We start from the raw sequence: 21,919 nt of genomic DNA, 5'->3' as shown, positions 1-21,919 counted from the left end.
AGAGAGAAGGAGGGGGAGGAGCTGGAAGTATCAACTCCCATATGTGCCTTGACCAGGCAAGCCCAGGGTTTCAAACTGGCAACCTCAGCACTTCCAGGTCGACGCTTTATCCACTGCACCACCACAGGTCAGGTGATACTTTTTTTTTAATAGTAGCCATCCTAATGGGTGTGAGGTGATATTGTACTTTTGATTTGCATTTCCCTAATGATTAGTGATATTGAGAATCTTTTCATGTGCTCATTGGTTATTTGTATAACTTCTCTAGATAAACATCTATGTGAGTTCTTTGCCCATTTAACCAGGTTGGTTGTTTTTTGTTATTTTTGGTTTAGAACTTCTCAATATATTATAGATATTAATCCTTACCAGATGTACAACTTGAAGATATTGTCTCCCATTCTGTGAGTTGCCTTTTCATTGTCAACAGTGTCTTTTGATGCAGAAAACTTAAATTTTCATGGTTTATTTTTTCTTTCATTGCCTTTGCCTTTGGTGTCATATGCAAGATATCAACGGCAAATGCAATGTTGTAAAATTTTCCCTTATGCTGTCTTCTAAGAGTTTTATAATTTTAGCTTTTATATTTAGGTTTATGATCCAATTTAATTAAAATTTTTTTTCCACTGATTTGAAAGTGATGGGGGTGGGCAGTACAGGAGAGAAGCATCAACTCACCATTCCACTTAGTTGTAATTTAGTTGTATATTAAGTGATTGCCTCTTGTACATACCCTGCCTGGGGACTGAATCTGCAACCTTGGCACACTGGGATGATGCTTTACCCAATGAGCACCTCGAGGGCCAAGTTAGTTTTTATATACGGTGTTAGGTAAGGATCCAACCTCATTCTTTTGCAGATGGATACCCAGTTTAGCCAATTTAGTGAAAAGATTGTCTTTTCTCCATCTAATGGTCTTGGAACCCTTGAGAAAAAACATTTGACCAAATATGGAAAGATTTATTTCTGGGCTCCTGATTCTTTCCATTGGTCCATAGCTTTGTAGTAAGTTCTGAAATCAGACAATGTTAGTTCCCCAACTTTATTCTTTTTCAAAATTGTCTATATGGGGTCCCTGAGACTGCATATGAATTTTTGGATGGATTTTTTGTATTTCTGCAAAAAATGTCATTGGGATTTTGATAGAAATTACATTGAATCTGCAGATCACTTTGGCCAGTATTAACAACTTAATATTAAATTTTCAAATTCATGAACATGGAATATCTTTTCTTTTATTTAAATCTTCTTTCATTTCTTTCAGCAATGCTTTGTAGATGGCAGGAGAGACATCTCTCTGTTTGTCTTCTTACAAGAGCACGAATCCCACCATGAGGCCCCCACCATTATGACCTCATCATAATGCGTCTCAAAAGACCCATCTCCTAATACCCCATTAGGGGTTAAGACTTCAACATATAACTCTGAAATGAGGGAGAGAAACACAATTCAGTCCACAACACAGGATCACAAAGGTCCCCTTCCTTTCTTCTAGAAGTGTTACAGTTTTAATTCTCATATTTAAGTCTTTAAGTCATTGTAGGTTCGTGATATGAACTTATGGTGTGATTAAAGAATGGAAGTTCACTATTTTGCATATTTGCATACCATTACCCAATTATTTTAGCATTATATGTTAACAAACTAACCTTTGCCTACTGGATCACCAGTACCTCTGTCAGAAAATTTTAATTTTCCAAATTCCCAGAAGATATTAATCTTCAGGATTTGAGAACAGGAAATAAAAATTCTCAAATAACAAATTATTCTGTATACTTTAATAGACTTTATGTCTTTTAAAATAACGAGTTATAAAACAGTGAATCACTTTTCACTGTTATAAAGGTAAAACTTTTAGGGTTATACTAAAAGTTTCAAGGAGTAGTTTGGTGAAAATATAATAGTAAGTACATGGGTTATTATTTTGAACCAATACATTGTGACAAAATTGCATATTTTAATAAATAATCTTTATGTGTTATAGACACTTGGTAATAGAAAAATTAAAGAATAAAACAGCACCAAGGGGATGCCCAACAAATATAATATATAAGCATTGAAAGATGTCCCAAATACTTAATATTTAAATGTTATTCTTAAATGAGATGTTAAAACACATAAGCGTCCATTGCTAATATTTGTTCTGTGACAAATATTCCAGATGAAGAAGTTTCTTTTATGTTGGTCAAATTGTTCTGAGTGTCCAAAGCTAATACGAATTGAGCAGTAGACTACACACTGTTTCACATAAGTTCATTTCCTTTTTTTAGAAATTAAAATATTTTGTCTGCTTGCCTTGATTTTAGTTTTGCTGTTAAAATTGATATTGCTTATCCTAATTCAGATTTTAGGTCAGCTGATTACACACTAGAGTATTCCACAATGATATTTACAATGTCTTTGCATTTCTTCTGCAAACATACTTGCAAAGAACAGCAGCTTACAGCAAATATTTAAACACTGAAACACCACTGGATTCTACTGTTAAGATAATGTAACATTCTAATATCCTAGCAAGGCTAACAGCATTACTACACAGAAACATGTTTCAAAACCACCAATTTAAGGTTAGCTTCCAAAACTCACTATTTCTTTGAACAAGACTTTCAGGATTTTTATCAAGTGTACTAATGTATATAAACATTAATATATTTTTATTGATAAGAGTGACTCATTGTGAGCAGACAGGGCCACAGGCACACACTTGTAACACAACAACAGTGATAAGCAAGAATGATTAACTTGATCATGGCCCCTTCTCTTCTACATGTTCTTGTCCTAGTTTCAGAAATGTTCACCTTAACCTTTGACATGGATTCTGCTCGTTTTCAACTTCATGTCAGTGGATTCCTTTGAAGTAATAATGCCTATATTGATGGTTAAACTTCAATTCCCATAGATACTTTTCCTTTACCCTGATTTCTCAATTGATTATTTGCACAATTTGGAGTAAAATACAAATGTCCCTGAAAATTCCAGTAAGGAATTCCTACATGAAAATACAATTGGACGGCCTAGCGTGCGGAGGACCCGGGTTCGATTCCCGGCCAGGGCACATAGGAGAAGCGCCCATTTGCTTCTCCACCCCTCCGCCGCGCTTTCCTCTCTGTCTCTCTCTTCCCCTCCCGCAGCCAAGGCTCCATTGGAGCAAAGATGGCCCGGGCGCTGGGGATGGCTCTGTGGTCTCTGCCCCAGGCGCTAGAGTGGCTCTGGTCGCAACATGGCGACGCCCAGGATGGGCAGAGCATCGCCCCCTGGTGGGCAGAGCGACACCCCTGGTGGGCGTGCCGGGTGGATCCCGGTCGGGCGCATGCGGGAGTCTGTCTGACTGTCTCTCCCTGTTTCCAGCTTCAGAAAAAATGAAAAAGAAAAAAAAAATACAATTGGAAATCAACTGACCACATGCGTGGTTTTATTTTTGGACAATTCTGTTTCGTTACCTATTTGTCTTTCTTTATGGCAGCACCACACTGTCTTTATTCCTATAGCTTTCTAGTAAGTCTCAAAAGTAGAGTGAAATCCTTTTAGTTAAAATACTAGCCACCTTTCATTTTAAAGAGCTGCCCAATTCTCTCCTCTGAGACTTGCACATGACCATCTGAAGCTGCACGTGTGTTTTCATTCCCATTTTACAGACAAGAAAGCTCATCCTCAGAGTATGCCTTTCCTTAGGTCATGCAGCTGGTTAAGTCGACCTGAGATTGTCCTTCAAGTCCAGTGCTCTTTGCATTACCTCCATCTTCCCAGAAAGGGACTCCCTCAGACAGGCTTTCCCTGACCCCTGAGGAGCACAAGCAGCACCTCTCCCTGTAGCATTCATCCTCTGTCTTTGGTGGCCCTACTATTACTCACCTCTGCCTGTGCTTCTCTCTATTTCTTTATTCTCTCTCTGCCACTAGAACATACATTCTGAGAAAGCAGGATCTCCCACTTCTTGTTGACCACAGGGTTCTCAGAACCTTAAGTTCTCTGCAATCAAGGTTTGTTGAATGGTTGAAATAAGTGAATGCTGGCCCACAAAACAACAGGGCAAGTGATAAACACCAAATTGCTTATTTTGTCCTGAATTATACATAATATTAATATTAATATGATTTACATGTTAGTATATGGTCACCTTCCCCAATCTCTCTGGATAATACCGTATTCCCTACTAGAGGTAATTGAGGGAAGAAGGGATTGTCCCACTGTGCAAACTAACACAGCAAAATAAACTGGAAAAACCTGGGGAAGTGGGAGCTAGAAAATGCATTTTCATTGTTTTCACAAACTCTCTTGCTGAATTCAAATTCCACGAGCATGACTCAAGTTTCGGTGTTTCTGGGACTGATCTGGGTGAATGAGCAAGGGTATTGAATAGCCTATGCCTTGGAGATTGCTGCTGATTGATTCTTATTTCTAATAAAAAAAAACTGATTTTGAAGAACAAAATAAACATTAAATAAGCTCTGTCTGCCTGACAGCTACTCAGTAATAAAGGACATCTTTTATGTAATGAATATGTGGGGCCAGGGGTGGGGGGAGAATTTTATATATATGAGCATGTGCTCAGTCCTAGGTATAAAGTTGATTTGCAAATATAAAATTGGCCTAATAAGAAAAAAATTGGTTTTGGATTACAAATAATCAATGGTAATTCATTTAGAAATACTTTTTACAAGAATTTGGTTTGAATACACTAATTCCTAAATGAAGTATTTACAGCCAAGATACAATTAATTGGTGCTGAATACAGAACATCTGAAATTTTCAGAAACGAGGATAAATTTAACTTTGTACCAAAATTTACCCTTCATTCTGATAAAACAAAAATTTGCTAATGAAACCAATAATGTGATCAAAGTTATAGAAGGAAAAGATACCAACTCCTCCTACATCAAAGTCTAACCATTTCAGAAAAGTAAACTGCTTTAAAATTTTTTCCAGGAAATTAAACATAGCCAATTAAACACGTATTTATCTGTAGAGAGAGCTAAACATCTTCACAAAAGCACACAGAACCGGAGAGGCAGCATCAGAAAAAGGGATGTTAGCTCCCTTTGGAGATGACAAGTAGGGAGAAGAGCGCCAAAGAAATTTGCAAAGAGGAGGAAGCTGTGCAAAAGGCTGATTCACCAAGAGAGCCCTGCAAAGTCTCAGCAAATAACAAGCACCAGATTCCTGAAATAAGCAGATAGTAGCGACTGGCACTATGTCAACAGCAAGAAGGACTGGAATATGATCCCCACCCCATTCTCGGGGAAACCAGGGCAATGGCATTCCTCCAGGCCAGCAGGAGTTGGGCAGGAAGTTTGGAGAAAATGATCCTTTCACAGAAGCACTAGGTCCAGTAGTGGAGACTGGGAGTGAGTGGGAGGGGGGCAATGAGAACTAGTGGTGAAAGCAGCATCCCCCATATACTGAGAAGTAAGACCTCCAGTTTCCTTCTACCAATCAGCACCCAAAGCACTACCAACAGGCAGGCTTATCTCCCCTCAAGCTGCAAGTCAGAAAATCAATCTCTAAAATACCTGAATCCTTATAGCTAATATCATACTTAATACTGAATGCTTTTCCCCTAAAATCATGAACAAGACACAGATGTTGGCTCTCACTTTTGTATTCAGCACTGTTCTAGAGGCCATATCCAATGCACAAAGGCAAGGTAAAGAAATAAGAAATACAATTACCTTTATTTGTAGATATGATGGTCTAAACAGAAAATACCAAATCCTCTATAAAAAGTTATTAGAAGCTAAGAGAATTTAGTATGGTCCAAGGATAGAAGGTCAAAATATACAAACCAATTGTATTTCTTAGCAATGAACAACCAAAATCAAATTTAAAAATATATGACTTAAAATAACATCAAAATACTTAGGGACAACTCTAATAAAGTATATGTAAAATTTGTATGGTGAAAATTACTATACACTGATGAGAGAAATGAAAAAAAAACCCTAAATAAGTGAAAAGATATACCATGTTCGTGGGTTGGAAGATGCAAGATACCTAAGATGTTAATTCTTCCTGAAATGATCTATAGATTTAACACAATCCCAGTCAAAGTCCTAAAAGGCTTTTTGTAAAGATCAACTAACTGAATAAACTTTTGGTGGAAAAAAATGAAGAACTTAGAATAAACATTAGAAAAGAAAAGAACAGGTTAAAGAATTTACTATCTAATTGCAAGATTCATTAGAAATATAATAATCTAGGCAGTATGGTACTGGTGAAAGGATAGACACACAGACCTACAGAACAGAATAGAGTGCAGAAATTTTACTTACACATACACACACACACCCAACTGGTTAATTCAGTAGAGAAAAAATAGTCTTTTCAACTAATGGTGCTCAACAAATGGACATCTATATGCAAAAAGTGAACTTTTATCCATGTCACACGCTGTATATAAAAATCAATTCAAAACAGACCATATACCTAAACATAAAAACTATAAAGTTTATAGAAAAAAAAAATGAGAATCTTTGCAACAGTAGTTTAGACAATTTCTTATACAGATCACAAAAAGCAAACCATTAAGAAAAGCAAAAGCCTCAGAGAAAAGATGTAATTAATTATAAAGCCAGCTTCTCACCTCATCACTCTACAGAGATAAACCATCAATAAGATCTGCCTCTACACTGAGAGCTTCTCATCCCTTTTTAGTTCACTCTTAAATAATAGACAAAAATAGCCAAGTATTCAAAGAAAGCCTTCAACATGAAACACAAAATCCGAAACAAACCAATACACCATCAGCAAAAACTCTGAGGAAACAAACAATGCAGGGAACTGAGGAAAACTTTAAAAACTACAGGGAGTCCTTGCTTTGCACATGTTATAGGACTATAAAAATGACTGGGCAACTTGCCATATTTGCAATCAACGGATGAAGAGAAAAATAAAAAAGTAGCAGTAAGTATATTACCACTTGGAAAAATAGGTAAATATGAAAAGTTGAAAGTTATTTCCTCTGAGGGACAAGATGAGAGTAGAAGGGGACTGCTGATTTTTATTATAAACATTTTTGTATTATTTGACTTTTAAAAACACTATTCATGTTTTCTACTGAAAATATTTTAAAACAAAAAATGTCAAGAACTTCATAAAGATCCCCTTAACATGTGAAAAGCTCCTATACCAATAGATCATTACTTTTCTGGTTATGTTAAATGGATATACTGAGATGTGTTACTAACTGGTTTGTGACTTTGATATGACACAGCTTTGCAGACCCTCCAATTCTTCTTAAGGTCACAAAGGGTGGACTGGATCACCTCCAAGTCCTTTCCAGAAAGTATATGGCTTCATCAAGTAACAGTTTTGATCATACAATTATAGGTACCACCTATTTTTAAAAATCTGTATTTCTTCAAAAATGTCTTTAGTCTTCACTTCCATTCATCTGAATTAGTATATTACTGCATTCCACAGTTACAAGCATTTGCAAGTAGAAATGACACATAGTTACCTAAACAACAAAATTTATAGTATCAGTATCTTAATTGTACATGTTTTGAAGACATCCCATCTCTTTGGAAACTGTAATTTTTAGTTGTTTTTATTTTTCTTATAAACTCACTAAACACAACCTGAGAAGGGAAAAGAAACCATGTCAACTGGTCAGACTCAAGTTTAGAAGTAAACTACTGTTTCACAAATGATGTCTACAAAAGGCAGTACGTGGGGTTTTCATCCTCATGGAAGATACCAATTCTTCCTCTTTGTTTGGGGACTCACCTTTATATGATGCCCACTGTAGTCAAGTAATCTTAGCTAATAGAGAGAAAGAAACTGCGGATGAAAGTAGAGGATAAAAAGAAAGCTACTGACCATGTCATGATTGCTACTCTAAATTCTAAGTTTCATTATATTCATTAATTTAGTCATCCTAAAGCATACATTTAGTCAAATTAATGAGTTGAATCATTAGCACTAACAATCTAACTTGCAGAATCAACAGGGTTATGAAGGCTTCACCAGAAGAGAACAAGGTTCTACCCGATGGGCTGCTCATGAAATGGAGAATGTCATTTCAGCTTCTTGAGAACAGAGGACCACCAAACACATGATGCTCTCTTACCAAGGAACTACATGCTTCTCACATCTTGGTTTGGTTTGTGAAGACCCTTCTGGCAATAATTTACTCTTAGAGCAAACTAGAAACTAATCCCTTCCAAGAATTTAAAATCATAAACTAATGTACTTCATGGGCACTCCCAAGAATTCCCCAATTCTTTTTTTTTTTTTAAGTGAGAGGAGGGAACATAGACTCTCACACGCACCCAACCTGGATCCACCTGGCAAACCCTGTCTGAGGCTGATGCTCTACCCATCTGACGCTGCTTGCAACTGAAATATTTTTAGTGCCTGAGGCAGAGCACCCAGGGCCAACATGCTCAAATCAATTGAGCCGTGACTGTGGGAGAGGAAGAAATAAAAAGGGCGGGGGGGGGGGGGGGAGAAGCAGATGGTCACCTGTCTTGTGTGCCCTGACTAGAATCAAACCCGGGACTTCTACACGCTGGGTCGACACTCTAACACTGAGCCAACCAGCCAGGGGACATTCTTTATATCAAATGTAGTACAACAGATGTAGTACTCAAAAAATAGTGGTCCAAATACTGATTGCTATAGCATTATATGAGATTTGCTTTTAAGTTATCTTCCCTTAAAAAATGTGGTAAGGCAGCCTGACCAGGCGGTGGCGCAGTGGTTAGAGCGTCAGCCTGGGATGCTGAGGACCTAGGTTCGAAACTCCGAGGTTGCCAGCTTGAACATGGGCTCATCTGGTTTGAGCAAAGCTCACATGTTTGAGCCCAAGGTTGCTGGCTCAAGCAAGGGGTCACTCAGTGTGCTGTAGCCCCACGGTCAAGGCACATATGAGAAAGCAATCAACGAACAACTAAGGTGCTGCAGCAAAGAACTGATGCTTCTCTCTCCCTTCCTGTCTGTCTGTCTCTATCTGTCTCTCTCTCTGACTCTGTCACACCCCCCCCAAAAAAATGTGGTAAGGCATGCTGTATGGCATGCAAGAATAGTCTTCAAACTGAGTTCAAGGCATCTGCAGTTGAGCTACTCCCACCTTCATATGATTCTTTCAGTCTAAACAGCAGGATAAGACAATAAAATAGTGCAGATACTGGAGTAATTATGAAAAGAATGCCATTCCTTTCTGTCTTACCTTTAGCAAAGCGATTAAAAGTATTCCTGCATGACCTAATAATGTTCAAAAGGAAAAAGCAGCCTGTATGGCATTCTCCAATAAGTAACTGGAAAGGAAGATATGTTACTGGTGTATTATGTGTTCTCTTGTTCACTCATCCATCTGCATCTTTTTCTGAGTGACCACAAGGCATCATTTGTTAGGTGCAACAAACAACAATCCCCAACTTTATCTTTTCATTTTCAAAAATGGCAAAGAATTCCCAAGGGTTCTACGTGGCACGGAAGACAACTCAGAAGGTATTTCTGGTGGTGAGGAAGGATTACAAGTGGATATCTGAGGGAGCTACTCTGGAAAGAGCATAAATGGGATTTGGGGTGACAGAGATGAGGGCTTGAATCTGGATTTTGTCATTTCCTGGTATTGTGACTCCAGGCAAGTTCCTTTACTTATGTCTCCTCAGTTACAAAACAGGTTATTGTAAGGATCAAATAAAAAAACAATTCAAAGGTTACAGTGCCTACCACGTGGTAAACTCTTAACAAATGCCTTCTCTTTGCCACTCTCAAATGCCAGTGCCTTCTCTGTTTCCTCCCTGTTCTGTGGTTGGTAAAGAGGGAATGTACACTGTTTTAGAGATGATGTTGATGGGTCTTCAGAAGCAGTGGTCCAAATCTTTAAAAAGTATCAGGAAAGAAGGAGAGAAAGAGAAAAGAGTTGAAGGAAGATGCAAGAAGCATGAGTAGGTAGGTGGTACAGCATGGTCCTGATGGCTAGGAGGGTAAGTGTTTCAGCAGTCTCCCCAGTGGGCAGGTAAGTAATCAGCTAGACAGCTATTTATTAACTCATGGGTATCCAGAGCTACTCCAAATGCCCAACTCTGTTGGAAATGTATACAAGGTTACTACAAGACACAGTTCTGTTTTTCCCCAACATTTTTTTTTCTATTTTTCTGAAGTGAGAAGCCGGGAGGCAGGCAGGCAGGCAGACTCCCGTATGCGCCCAACCGGGATCCACTCGGCACGCCCACTAGGGGGCGACGCTCTGCCCAGCTATCTGGGCCATTGCTCCACTGAAAACGGAACCGTTAAAGTGCCTGAGGTGGAGGCCACAGAGCCATCCTCAGTACCTGGGCCAACTTTGCTCCAATGGAGCCTTGGCTGCAGGAAGGGAAAAGAGAGACAGATAGAGAGGGGGAAGGGTGGAGAAGCAGATGGGCACTTCTCCTGTGTGCCCTGGCCAGGAATTGAACCCAGGACTTCCACACACCAGGCCGACACTCAACCACTGAGCCAACTGGCCAGGGCCTCACCAACATTTTATTATGAGAACTTTAAATATACAGAAAGTATAAATAACTGTACACAATAAACATTAATTTATCCATTACTTAGATTCTATAATTGGTCTTACTTTGGGAATAGAGATTTGAAATACAGATTTTAGTTCTCTGGCATTTAGAGAAAATGGGCATAAAAGGGAGAAATTCTAGAATGTTCCCTCGTGGTAAGCATTTGACTTCTGCTCTCCCAGCAATGCAGTTGAATGAAATAAAATCTTTGCTTCAGAGATTCTTGAATGGACAAAGCAAGCACTTAAAATCTGTAGACAGAATTTAAACATGGAGCCACCTATCAGCACAATGATCAACTTTGTGTTTGGCCATAGTAGTCATTCACCTTTATTCCTGACCTCCCCCAAATAAACACAAGCATGCTGTGGCTTCTGCTGGCTTATAATGTGCTAGGAGGGCATAAAGTGTCAAAAAAGAACTGCCAGCCCCTGGCCAGTTGGCTCAGTGGTAGAGCATCGGCCTGGTGTGCAGGAGTCCTAGGTTCGATTCCCGGCCAGGGCACTTAAAAAATTTTTTTTTTTTAATAAAAAGAACTGCCAGAAAAAGATTAGAAATTTCTAATCCTGGCAATAGAAATACAGGATTTACATACTTCATACCTTATTTCAGCTAAAACTACTACAAATAATACACGAATAATTCTAACTACTAACTGCCATTTGTTTTGTGTTTGGTTAATAGATATGGAAAAGATAGCATTTCACTCCCTGTCATCTAAGTGTATTGAAGGCAATTCCAATAGTTAGTCCTATTAAAAAAAAATTATACTGTCACATAAAGATAAATATGAATAATATAACATTAGAAACATAATTACTTTTAATTTTGGTTATTTAAATAAAATAACATGAAACTATGAAAAGAAAACACTGATTTTCAAATATTATTGCTATTATGAAACATGAAAGCATTCCAAAACATCAAAAGTCAGATTAAGTATAAAGTGATATTAAATTGAGCTTTCAATTATTTCAAATCAAATCTTGAGATGACATACATACAGCTTCAAAGTGGGGGTGAACGCAGATTTTTCAGTGCCAAATTCTAAATTTCTGCATACAGAAACTTTTAAATGGAAATGATGAATTTTCTTGGAGATGGGGACTAACTCCTTCTACGGTTTTAAATTTAAAGAAAGCTAAGTCATTCCAAATTTTTCTAAATTTTAATGAAATAATTACAGATTTTAAAAAATGAACTAGAGAAATCTGAGCTCTTTTAAAAAATACATGATTTTTAATAAGTACAATTGTTCTGCTTTCACAGCTGTGCTTTTGTCCATGTCTGTAGAGTTGACACTTCCTGCTCTAGATCTCTCACGGCAGACCTTCATCTAAGAATCGCTCGTTCTGGCTGACAGACATGCCGCAGCCCATACAGCTAGAGAACAGAGGCCGGCAGATCTCACAGCATTTCCACTCACTTACCTACCTTTCATGTTTTATCCTGAGGATTTTTACATCTACAAAAGCATTTCAATAAGTATAAAATATTAAGTAGTAACTGAAAATTATAAACCCACCAACTATTTTTCTTGATAATTTATAACTTTCTGCTGAAATTTTTAAAGTATTCTAGGTCAGCATCCTCCCCATCCCCAATCACCATAAAAAAGGCTCCAAGTGAAATTCTACCATAAAAAATTGCGTTCCAGATTGCCTGCATCTTTTTAAATTTTTAATTGTGGAGACACACAAGTAACATAAAATTTACCTTTTTAACCATTTTTAAATGTAAAGTTCAGTAGTGCTATGTAACCAATCTGCAGAACTCTTCATCTTGCAAAACAGACTCTATACCTATTAAATACTAACTCCCATCCCTCTCTCCTCCCAGTTCACAGCAAATATCATTCAACTTTCTCTCTCTATGCATTTCATGGCTCTAGGTACCTTATAAAAATGAAATCATACAGTATTTGTCTTTTTGTGACTGCCTTATTTCACTTAGCATCATGTCTTCAAAGTTCATCCATATTGTAGCATGTCAAAATTTCCTTTTTAAGTTGAATAATATTCTATACCAGTGATTTTCAACCTTTTTTATCTCATGGCACACATAAATTAATTACTAAAATTCTGCAGCACACCAAAAATTATATTTTTCACTGATCTAACCAAAAAACTAGATATAATTTTGATTCATTCACACCAGACGGATATTGTTGTATTGGTTATTTTTTATTTGACAATCTAAGAGAAAAGAAGTCAGTGGCCCTGACTAAATAGTCAGTTGTTGAATGTTTCAAAAATTTTGTGTGGGCCCTGGACAACTGGCTCAGTAGTACAGCATCAGCCAGGCATATGGAAGTCCTGGGTTCGATTTCCAGTCATGGCACACAGAAGCGGCCATATGATTCTCTACCCCTCCCCCTCTCCCTTCTCCTCCCACAGCCATGGCTTGGTTGGAGCAAGTTGACTCTGGGTGCTGAGGATGGCTCCATGGCTTTGCCTCAGGTGCTAAAATAGTTTGGTTGCCAAGCAATGGAGCAACAGCCTCAGATGGGCAGAGCATTGATTGCCCCACAGGGGGCTTGTTGAGTGGATCCCAGCCAGGGCACATGAGAGAGTTTGTCTCTCTGCCTCCCCACTTCTCATTTAAGAAAAATTAATGAAGAAATAAATATAAATAAAAATATATTTGTGGTATAGGCCCTAGGTGGTAGCTCAGTTGATTAGAGCAGTATCCCAGTATGCCAAGGTGGTGAGTTTGATTCCCAGCACATACAAGAATCAATCAATAAATGCATAGATAGGTGGAAGAGCAAATTGATGTTTCTCTCTCTCTCTCCCTAAAAGTCTATTTTAAAATAATTCTTGGCCCTGCCGGTTGGTTCAGTGGATAGAGTGTCAGCCTGGCATATGGCATCCTGAGTTCCATTCACCATCAGGGCACACAAGAGAAGCAACCATCTGCTTCTCTCCTCCTCCCTCCCTCCTTCCTTTCCTCTTCCCCTCCCATTGCCAGTGGCTAGACTGGTCCGAGTGTTGGCCCCGGGTGCTGAGGAGAGCTTGCTTGATTCGAGCATCAGCCTCAGATGGGGGTTGCCAGGTGGATACCAGTGGGGACACATGTGGGAGCCTGTCTCACTCTCTCCCCTCCTCTCACTTAAAATAAAAATTCTTGTTGTACACTGGTTTAAAATTGCTGTTCTATACCATGTTTTGTTTATACAAGTTGTCTGCATTTCTTTCTATATTATTCTCAGGAATCCTGCTGAGATATCTTCTTTGAAAGAAAGCAATGATGTCCTGACCTACTGGCCTAAGAGAAGTTAAAGAAGACAAGTTAGGTCAGTTCAGCTTTCTGTGACACCAGCCAGCCAGACAAGAGAATATACATATAGAAGAGATCTTTGTTAGAGTTGTTCTTAAGTCTTTACTTTAAAAAAGCTCCCTGGATTTACATCTTAGAAACATTCCATGGTGAAACCAATTTGCCTGGTACCTTAAAATCCTGCATTTTATATTAAATAGACTCTAGTTTTATGTTGAATTTTAATTTCTTACAATAATCCCTACAGACCAAACTGATTCTTTCTTTCAATTGTTCAGAAGTGGAGGTGAAAAGGAGCTGAATAGAAGGGAGGACTGAGTGGAAAGTGTTGTCCTAGTGCCCCAAGGTTGTGGGTTCAAGCCCCGGTCAGGGCACATATAAGGATCAACCAGTGAATGCATAAATAAGTGGAACAATAAAACAATGTTTCTCCCTCTCTCCCTCTCTCTAAAAAATAATCAATAAATACTTTTTAAAAATTACAAAAATCTCTACTACCTTTCCAGTCTGAAATTAACACAGTCCTTAAAAGATAGTAAGACCAGGCCCTGGCCGGTTGGCTCAGCAGTAGAGCGTCGGCCTGGCGTGCGGGGGACCCGGGTTCGGTTCCTGGCCAGGGCACATAGGAGAAGCGCCCATTTGCTTCTCCACCCCCCCCCTTCCTCTCTGTCTCTCTCTTCCCCTCCCGCAGCCAAGGCTCCATTGGAGCAAGGATGGCCCGGGCACTGGGGATGGCTCCTTGGCCTCTGCCCCAGGCGCTAGAGTGGCTCTGGTCACGGCAGAGCGACGCCCCAGAGGGGCAGAGCATCGCACCCTGGTGGGCAGAGCATCGCCCCTGGTGGGCGTGCCGGGTGGATCCCGGTAGGGCACATGCAGGAGTCTGTCTGACTGTCTCTCCCCATTTCCAGCTTCAGAAAAGTACACGCACACACACACACAAAAAAAAAAAGATAGTAAGACCAGCCTGACCAGGCAGTGGCACAGACAATGAGTTAAGTTCTCACTTTAAAAAGCTAGACAAAGAATAACAAGTCAAAAATAAGCAAAAGAAATAATGAGTATAAATAAATGTAAAAAATAAGACAGAAAAATAGAAAAAAAAACCCAAAGTTAAAGTTGGTTCTTTGAAAGAATTAACTGATAATCATCTAGCTAGGAAAAATAAACAAAACATAAATTACCAGTATCAGAAGATTTTAAAGGGACATAATTAAGGGTCTTACAGATATTAAAATTATAATAACAGAAATAATCTGAGCTAATAATTTTATGCTGATAAATTTGACAACTTAAATAAAATAAAATATTCCTTGAAAAAAAAACACACACAAATTCCTAGCCTGACCTGTGGTGGCACAGTGGATCAAGTATTAACCTGGAATGCTGAGGTGGCCAGTTTGAAACCCCAGGCTTGCCCAGTCAAGGTGCATACAAGAAGCAACAGCTTCTTACTTCTCCCCAGATCCTCTTTTCTCTCTCTCTCCTCTCTCTAAAATTAATAAATAAAATCTTTTCAAAAACCCCACAAATTCCCAAAAGTGAAACAATAAGAAATAGAAAATCTTAACAGCCCATATCTATGAAAGAAATTGAGTTCATAATGAAAAACCATTATGTCCAGATGTCTTCACTGGTAAGCTCTACCAAAATTTAAGAACTCCTATATGTATTGTTTCAGAAAAGAGCAGAAGAGAAACTTCCTATTTTATGACATCAGCATAATCCTGATACAAAAACTTGACAAAAATATAACAGGAAAGAAAATGACAATCTAATACTTCATGAATAAAGACATAAAAATACTTAATAATAAAATATTAGTAAATCAAATCCAGCATTACCAAGTAGACTTCTCCCAGGAATGCAAATTGATTGAGTATTCAAAACTAATCAATATAATTTAAAATACTGACAAAATAAAAGGACAAAAACCATATAATTTAAAAAGAAACAAAAAGAACATCTGAAAATATCTAACACCCATTCATAATACAAAATCATAGCAAACTAGAAATGGAAGAGAACTTCCTCAGCCTGAAAAAGAACTTGTATGGACAATTTAAAAATCATACCTCATGGAGAAACACTGAACGTCCCCTCTCTAATACAAGAAACAAGGCAGGGCTTTCCAGCATTACCACTTCTATTAATAATATACCAGAGGTCCTAGTCAGTGCAATTAGACAAGAAAAATAAATAAAAGACATAAAGATTGGGGAAATAAAACTTGTTATTAGAATACTGTGTATGTACATGACTGTGTATATAAAACCCTGTGGAATATTTTTTAAAAACCCAGCTATCAGAATAAGTAAATGTTAAATAGGTTGCAGGATACATGGTCAATATACAACAATTAATTATATTCTATATAGAAGCAGCAAGCAATTTGAAAATGAGTAAATTGTTTTAAGAAACAATTCTGCTTATAATAGCATCAATAATATAAACTATTTAGGAAGAATATTAACATAAGACATTTAAGACCTCTACAGCAATACCTATAAAACAATCCTAGTGAAGAAAAAGACAAGGTAATTCTAATATTTATTTGGAATACCAAGGATCCAGAAGAGCCAAAACAATCTGAAAAAAAATAATAATAAAAAACAATGTTGAAGGCCCTGGCCGGTTGGCTCAGTGGTAGAGCGTCGGCCTGGTGTGCAGGAGTCCCGGGTTCGATTTCCGGCCAGGGCACATAGGAGAAGCACCCATCTGCTTTTCCACCCCTCCCCGTCTCCTTCCTCTCTGTCTCTCTCTTCCCCTCCCGCAGCTGAGGCTCCATTGGAGCAAAATTTGCCCAGGCGCTGAGGATGGCTCTGTGGCCTCTGCCTCAGGCGCTAGAATGACTCTGGATGCAACAGAGTGACGCCCCAAGGGACAGAGCATCGCCCCCTGGTGGGCATGCCGGGTGGATCCTGGTCAGGGTCATGCGGGAGTCTGTCTGACTGCCTCCCCGTTTCCAACTAAAGAAAAAAAGAAAGAAAAAAAAAAGAGAAAGAAAAAAAAACATTGGAAAGTTTATACTCCCTGGATTTTAAGGCTTACTATAAAGTCACAGAAATAAGAAAGTTCGGAACTGGCATAAGAATAGACATAAAAATGAATGAAACAGAGGAGTTCAGACATAGAACTAGATACATTTATTTTAGACAAAAATACCAAGTTAATCCAATAAGAACAATCTTTTGAACAAATGCTGCTGGAACAACCAGATAACCACATTTAAAAACTTAACACTGACTCCAATATTGTTCCATACACAAAATTAATTTGACATGGATCATGAGTTAAATTAAAAAGTTAAAACTATAAACCTAGAAGAAAACAGGTAAGAAAACCATTGCAGGCCCTGGCCGGTGACTCAGTGGATAAAGCATCAGCCCAACATAGGGATGTTCCAGGTTCAATTCCTGGTCAGGGCACACAGGAGAAGTGACCATCTGCTTCTTTCCCCCTCCCTCTCTCCCGTCTCTCTCTGTGATTGCTTCTGGGTAGTGGGGTTCTAGCTAATTTTTTCTTCTGCTAATTCACACTTTTATGAACTTAACAATTTTCTATAATGAACTTTCCCCACCCTCATTTTCTATATCTATGTTTTATAGTTTCATAAAAAAAAGATGTCAAAATATTACCAGTATTTATCTTCTGAAAGCAGGATGATGAAAACCATTAAAGGAAGTACTCGTCAAATTCTCTTTCTATAGGAAGAACGTGGTGCAGATCCCTTTGCAGGATCTGAAAGGAACTCAGAAGCTCAAGCAGAGGCAACATGGCAAACTGGGGGAAGAGGACAGTCAAACACATCAGAGTTCAACTCTGAACCTGCCCCTCTCACTGAAACTGGTGGGCAAGTCCTGGAGCCTCTGGACTCTAAAATGAGAGTAAGATGTATCCTGTTTCAACAGGGTTTTTGTGAGTATAAAGTGAACCAGCTATGGTAGATAAAGCAGAAGGAATTAAGGGAGTAGTAACTTTTTTTTCTTCCTTTGATTCTCTTTCCCAAGAAGAACCACCCTTTTTGAGATCTTCTTGGGGTTCTATTACTTGCTGGGTTGTGACCATCGCAACAGCTGGTGGATTGGATTTGTGTTGACCCAAACTAGAATAAAACAATCTAGATGAAGAACTACTTGTGTAAATCTTGAGTGCATGAAAGACACATCAGTTTGTTGATTTTAGCTTCAATGACCTAAAGCTGTTTTTCCATCAATTTTGCTAAGTTGCTTATTAATTCCTTCATTTTCATAGCAAGTTGTTGACACTCCTTTGGTAAGTGGTGTTCTTCACTGCTGGATTCCCTCTCAGGTAATATGCTGGACTGTTTACGCTTGGTCTTGGCGACTCTGAGTGTTAATTTCTCTGTGGATATTTCTTTGGTCATTATCTCGGGCTCAGTAATCTTAAGAAATGATGTTCCTTTACCATCATCTTCTCCTTGAAATATACTGTGGTCAGTAGGCATTGCTGGAGAGCTGGGATACGCAGGTGGAAGCCGAGAGTCTGACAGGTGAAGTTTCTTCTGCCTTCGGGGTTTGCCTGGTAATCGCTTTGTTTGGCGGTTGCATGATGAGCTTTCCCTGCTAGGTGTGAACGTATTGTTCCAGTGACTTTGATATAACATGAAAAGTTAAAGAAAAGTCTTTCTCAATAGTCAGATTTATTACTTACAATTCTATAGGAAGCAACAAAAAAAATTGCTAGAACAACTCTGCCCTTTTAAATCAATAGCCAAGGACTCTTACCTATTGGTGCAGTAATAGTGATTCTGCAGAGCACAGGACATGCACTGATTGTTCAAACGCTTTCTCTCAACCGTCTTCCAACTATCTTCTGGCCACTTTCTCTTGATCTGCTTCTCCTCGTGTTTTTTCCTCATATATTCAGCATAGGTCTGAATCCGATAGCTTTCTGCATATTTGCTGGTATTGACAGCTGCAAGGAAAAGAAAAATTTCTTATAAAAGAGTCTGACCTAGCCTGACCAAGCGGTGGCACAGTGGACAGAGCATCGGACTGGGACGCGGAGGACTCAGGTTCAAGACTCCGAGGCTGCCAGCTTGAGCGCGGGCTCATCTGGTTTGAGCAAGGCTCACCAGCTTGAGCCCAAGGTTGCTGGCTTAAGCAAGCGGTCACTCATTTTGCTGTAGCGCCCCCCCCCACGCCCCAGTCAAGGCACATATGAGAAAGCAATCAATAAACAACTAAGGTGCCACAACGAAGAATTGATGTTTCTCATCTCTCTCCCTTCCTCTCTGTCCCTATCTGTCACCCCCCCCCCCAAAAAAAGAGTCTGACCTAGCCTCACTGAGGTAGTCAGGAGTCCTGGGTTCAGGTCTGAGCTCAAACAACAGCTCTGGCAGGTGGCCTTAGGAATGTTCCACAGACTCTCCAGTCTGAGTTTCCTCATCTGGAAAAAAGGGTGAGTCACTGCTCCCCCATCTCCCTTATAGTGTGAAAGTGCTTTGTAAAGAACCATCATGCTGTAAGTAAAAAAATAATTTTCAAAATATTTGCAAGTAACATTACTGCTTGAAAATTATTCATTTTCAGAGTAAGAAAATAAAAGTAACAACAACAAAACAAACCCACTAAGGGAAAACTGTAAACTTCATTTATATTGTTAAAAATAAAAATGGCAATAAAAGTAATATTCACTGTCAAATACTGAAGGTCTACCATATGTCTGTGTCCGGTGTTTTGCATACATGATGTCTAATCTTCACAATACACCTGCAAGGAAATTGCTTTCACTGATGAGAAAGCAGGGCACAGAAGTCAGGAGATTTACCGTGGAACCTGATACGAGTGAGTGGCAGTGATGGAATGTAAAACCAGGTTACTGACCTTAAGTCAAAGGCCTCTGGCCTTCTTGGTGCTCTGCCTCTCTCTCGCTTCAGACTCCTTTTGGACTCCATACATTCAATAGATCCCCTACAATACCTAAGACATACCTCTTCTTACACTTTCTTTTTTTTTTTTTTTTTTTTTTGTATTTTTCTGAAGCTGGAAACGGGGAAAGACAGACAGACTCCCGCATGCGCCCGACCGGGATCCACCCGGCACGCCCACCAGGGGGCGACGCTCTGCCCCTCCGGGGCATCGCTCTGTTGTGACCAGAGCCACTCTAGCGCCTGGGGCAGAGGCCAAGGAGCCATCCTCAGGAGCCATCCTCAGCGCCCAGGCCAACTTTGCTCCAATGGAGCCTTGGCTGCGGGAGGGGAAGAGAGAGACAGAGAGGAAGGAGAGGGGGAGGAGTGGAGAAGCAGATGGGCGCTTCTCCTGTGTGCCCTGGCCGGGAATCGAACCTGGGACTTCTGTACGCCAGGCCGACGTTCTACCACTGAGCCAACCGGCCAGGGTTCTTACACTTTTTTTTTTTTTTTTGTATTTTTCTGAAGCTGGAAACGGGGAGAGACAGACAGACTCCCGCATGCGCCCGACCGGGATCCACCAGGCACGCCCACCAGGGGCGACACTCTGCCCACCAGGGGGCGATGCTCTGCCCCTCCAGGGCGTCGCTCTGCCATGACCAGAGCCACTCTAGCGCCTGGGGCAGAGGCCAAGGAGCCATCCCCAGTACCCAGGCCATCTCTGCTCCAATGAAGCCTTGGCTGCGGGAGGGGAAGAGAGAGACAGAGAGGAAGGAGGGGAGAGACAGAGAGGAAGAAGGGGGGGGTGGAGAAGCAAATGGGCGCTTCTCCTATGTGCCCTGGCCGGGAATCGAACCCGGGTCCCCCGCACACCAGGCCGACGCTCTATCGCTGAGCCAACCGGCCAGGGCTGGGTTCTTACACTTTTAAAGACTGCTAATTCTCTGTAATGTCCCTTTGGCTGGCAATACTTGAAAGCAATACTTGAAAGCTGGGTGGAGCTTATTCCCTCCTTGGTGTTAATGCCTGACTAGGGCCAGGTGAGTTTTGTTGCAATCCCTTGCTGCCTCATGGTCAGAGGCAGGTGAGATGGAAAATGCTGGCAGAGTGGGAGAAGACCCACGAAAGGCCTGTTGGTGGATGGGCACCCGTTTGCTGGTTCTGGCTTATGCAGTGTGAGCATATACTCTCCTAACCCACTATCACTGCCAACAGTTACTACTCACACTGGCAGTGAGACAGTAAGAACCTGGTCATGCTGACTTGGTACCTGGATAGCTGCAAAAAGCACCTTGATATTTGACACAAACCTATAGACTCACTTCTAGCAAAGTTCCTGGTACAGAGTAGTTCTCAATATCGAAAATGAGTACAGGTAGAATGTAGCAAATGGTGATAAGCATGCAGTCTTTGAGAACACCAGAACCAGATAAGGGGTGCCTGTTACATTAGGAACCTTAAATGAGAGGAAAAGACAACTGTGTAAGAGAAGATGTCCCACATATTTGACATGACACTTAACTTTCACTCCATGTAGGCCAGATTTGCTTAAAACTTCTCAGCACAACAATGGATTACAGAATGTTGTGCCCTAAATGTTTAGCTACTTAAAAGAGTAAAATAAAACAACCACAGAAGAAAAAAAATCCAATTCTTTAAGAAACACACATTTTACTAACTTTGCTGTACTTTTCAAACATTCACTCTAGAGTTAAAGAGAAACAAAAACAAAAAAAACCCGTGAGAGTATCAGGGAACGTTCATATTATACAGTCGCCAAGGAAGTGGAGTGAGTTACTGAAATGTGAGCTCAAAACAGCATACTCTGACTCACTCTCAAGGAGATAAACAGACACTAAATTTTGAAGACATGCTATTGACCAAAGTCACTCATATCAGAGAACCACAGGAATAGGATCTTTTCTTGAAAACCTTATTCTTCATGGCAGTAATTTTCCTGCTTTCAGTGGGCCACACTTCTGACTTTTCCCCTCATTTATTTAACCACCCAATAATTTCCATATCAATACACATCATCCATCTATGCTTCCATCAAGGAATTACTATGGGTCTGTCCAGGGTAAAACAAGACACAATCTCCACCCTCTTAAGCTTACCCTATCACATGCAAGCTTTATGTAGAGCTGATTCCCCTGTATGCTTGAGCCTACTTACTAAAACAGGTTACCTTACCAACATGATACAAAATGAGAACCCATGGAGTTTACCATCATTTTGTATTGACTGTCAGTAAATGGCCACTTTC

The 21,919-nt window shown here is 39.8% G+C and overlaps 1 protein-coding gene across 2 annotated transcripts in view; it reads right to left on the bottom strand.

The window, feature by feature from the left end:
- Positions 1–21,919, bottom strand: part of PARN (poly(A)-specific ribonuclease) — a 165,349-nt gene that overhangs the window by 19,352 nt on the left and 124,078 nt on the right. Inside the window, exons 22-23 of one of the 2 annotated variants that reach the window (XR_010731167.1) lie at positions 18,527–18,716; positions 17,417–18,391 (exon numbers count right to left, since the gene is read on the bottom strand). Coding sequence is in view for 1 of the 2 variants with exons in the window: in XM_066274802.1 (XP_066130899.1) it covers positions 18,527–18,716 (190 nt within the window). In the remaining variant the exon portion in view is untranslated. The remainder of the gene's footprint in view (positions 1–17,416; positions 18,392–18,526; positions 18,717–21,919) is intronic. The other variant, XM_066274802.1, reaches the window with a different exon arrangement.

Source organism: Saccopteryx bilineata, chromosome 4 (genome assembly GCF_036850765.1).
Source record: "Saccopteryx bilineata isolate mSacBil1 chromosome 4, mSacBil1_pri_phased_curated, whole genome shotgun sequence".
Taxonomy (NCBI): domain Eukaryota; kingdom Metazoa; phylum Chordata; class Mammalia; order Chiroptera; family Emballonuridae; genus Saccopteryx; species Saccopteryx bilineata.
The sequence above is the reverse complement of the archived record's forward strand: the minus strand, read 5'-3'. Positions and strand labels throughout refer to the sequence as shown.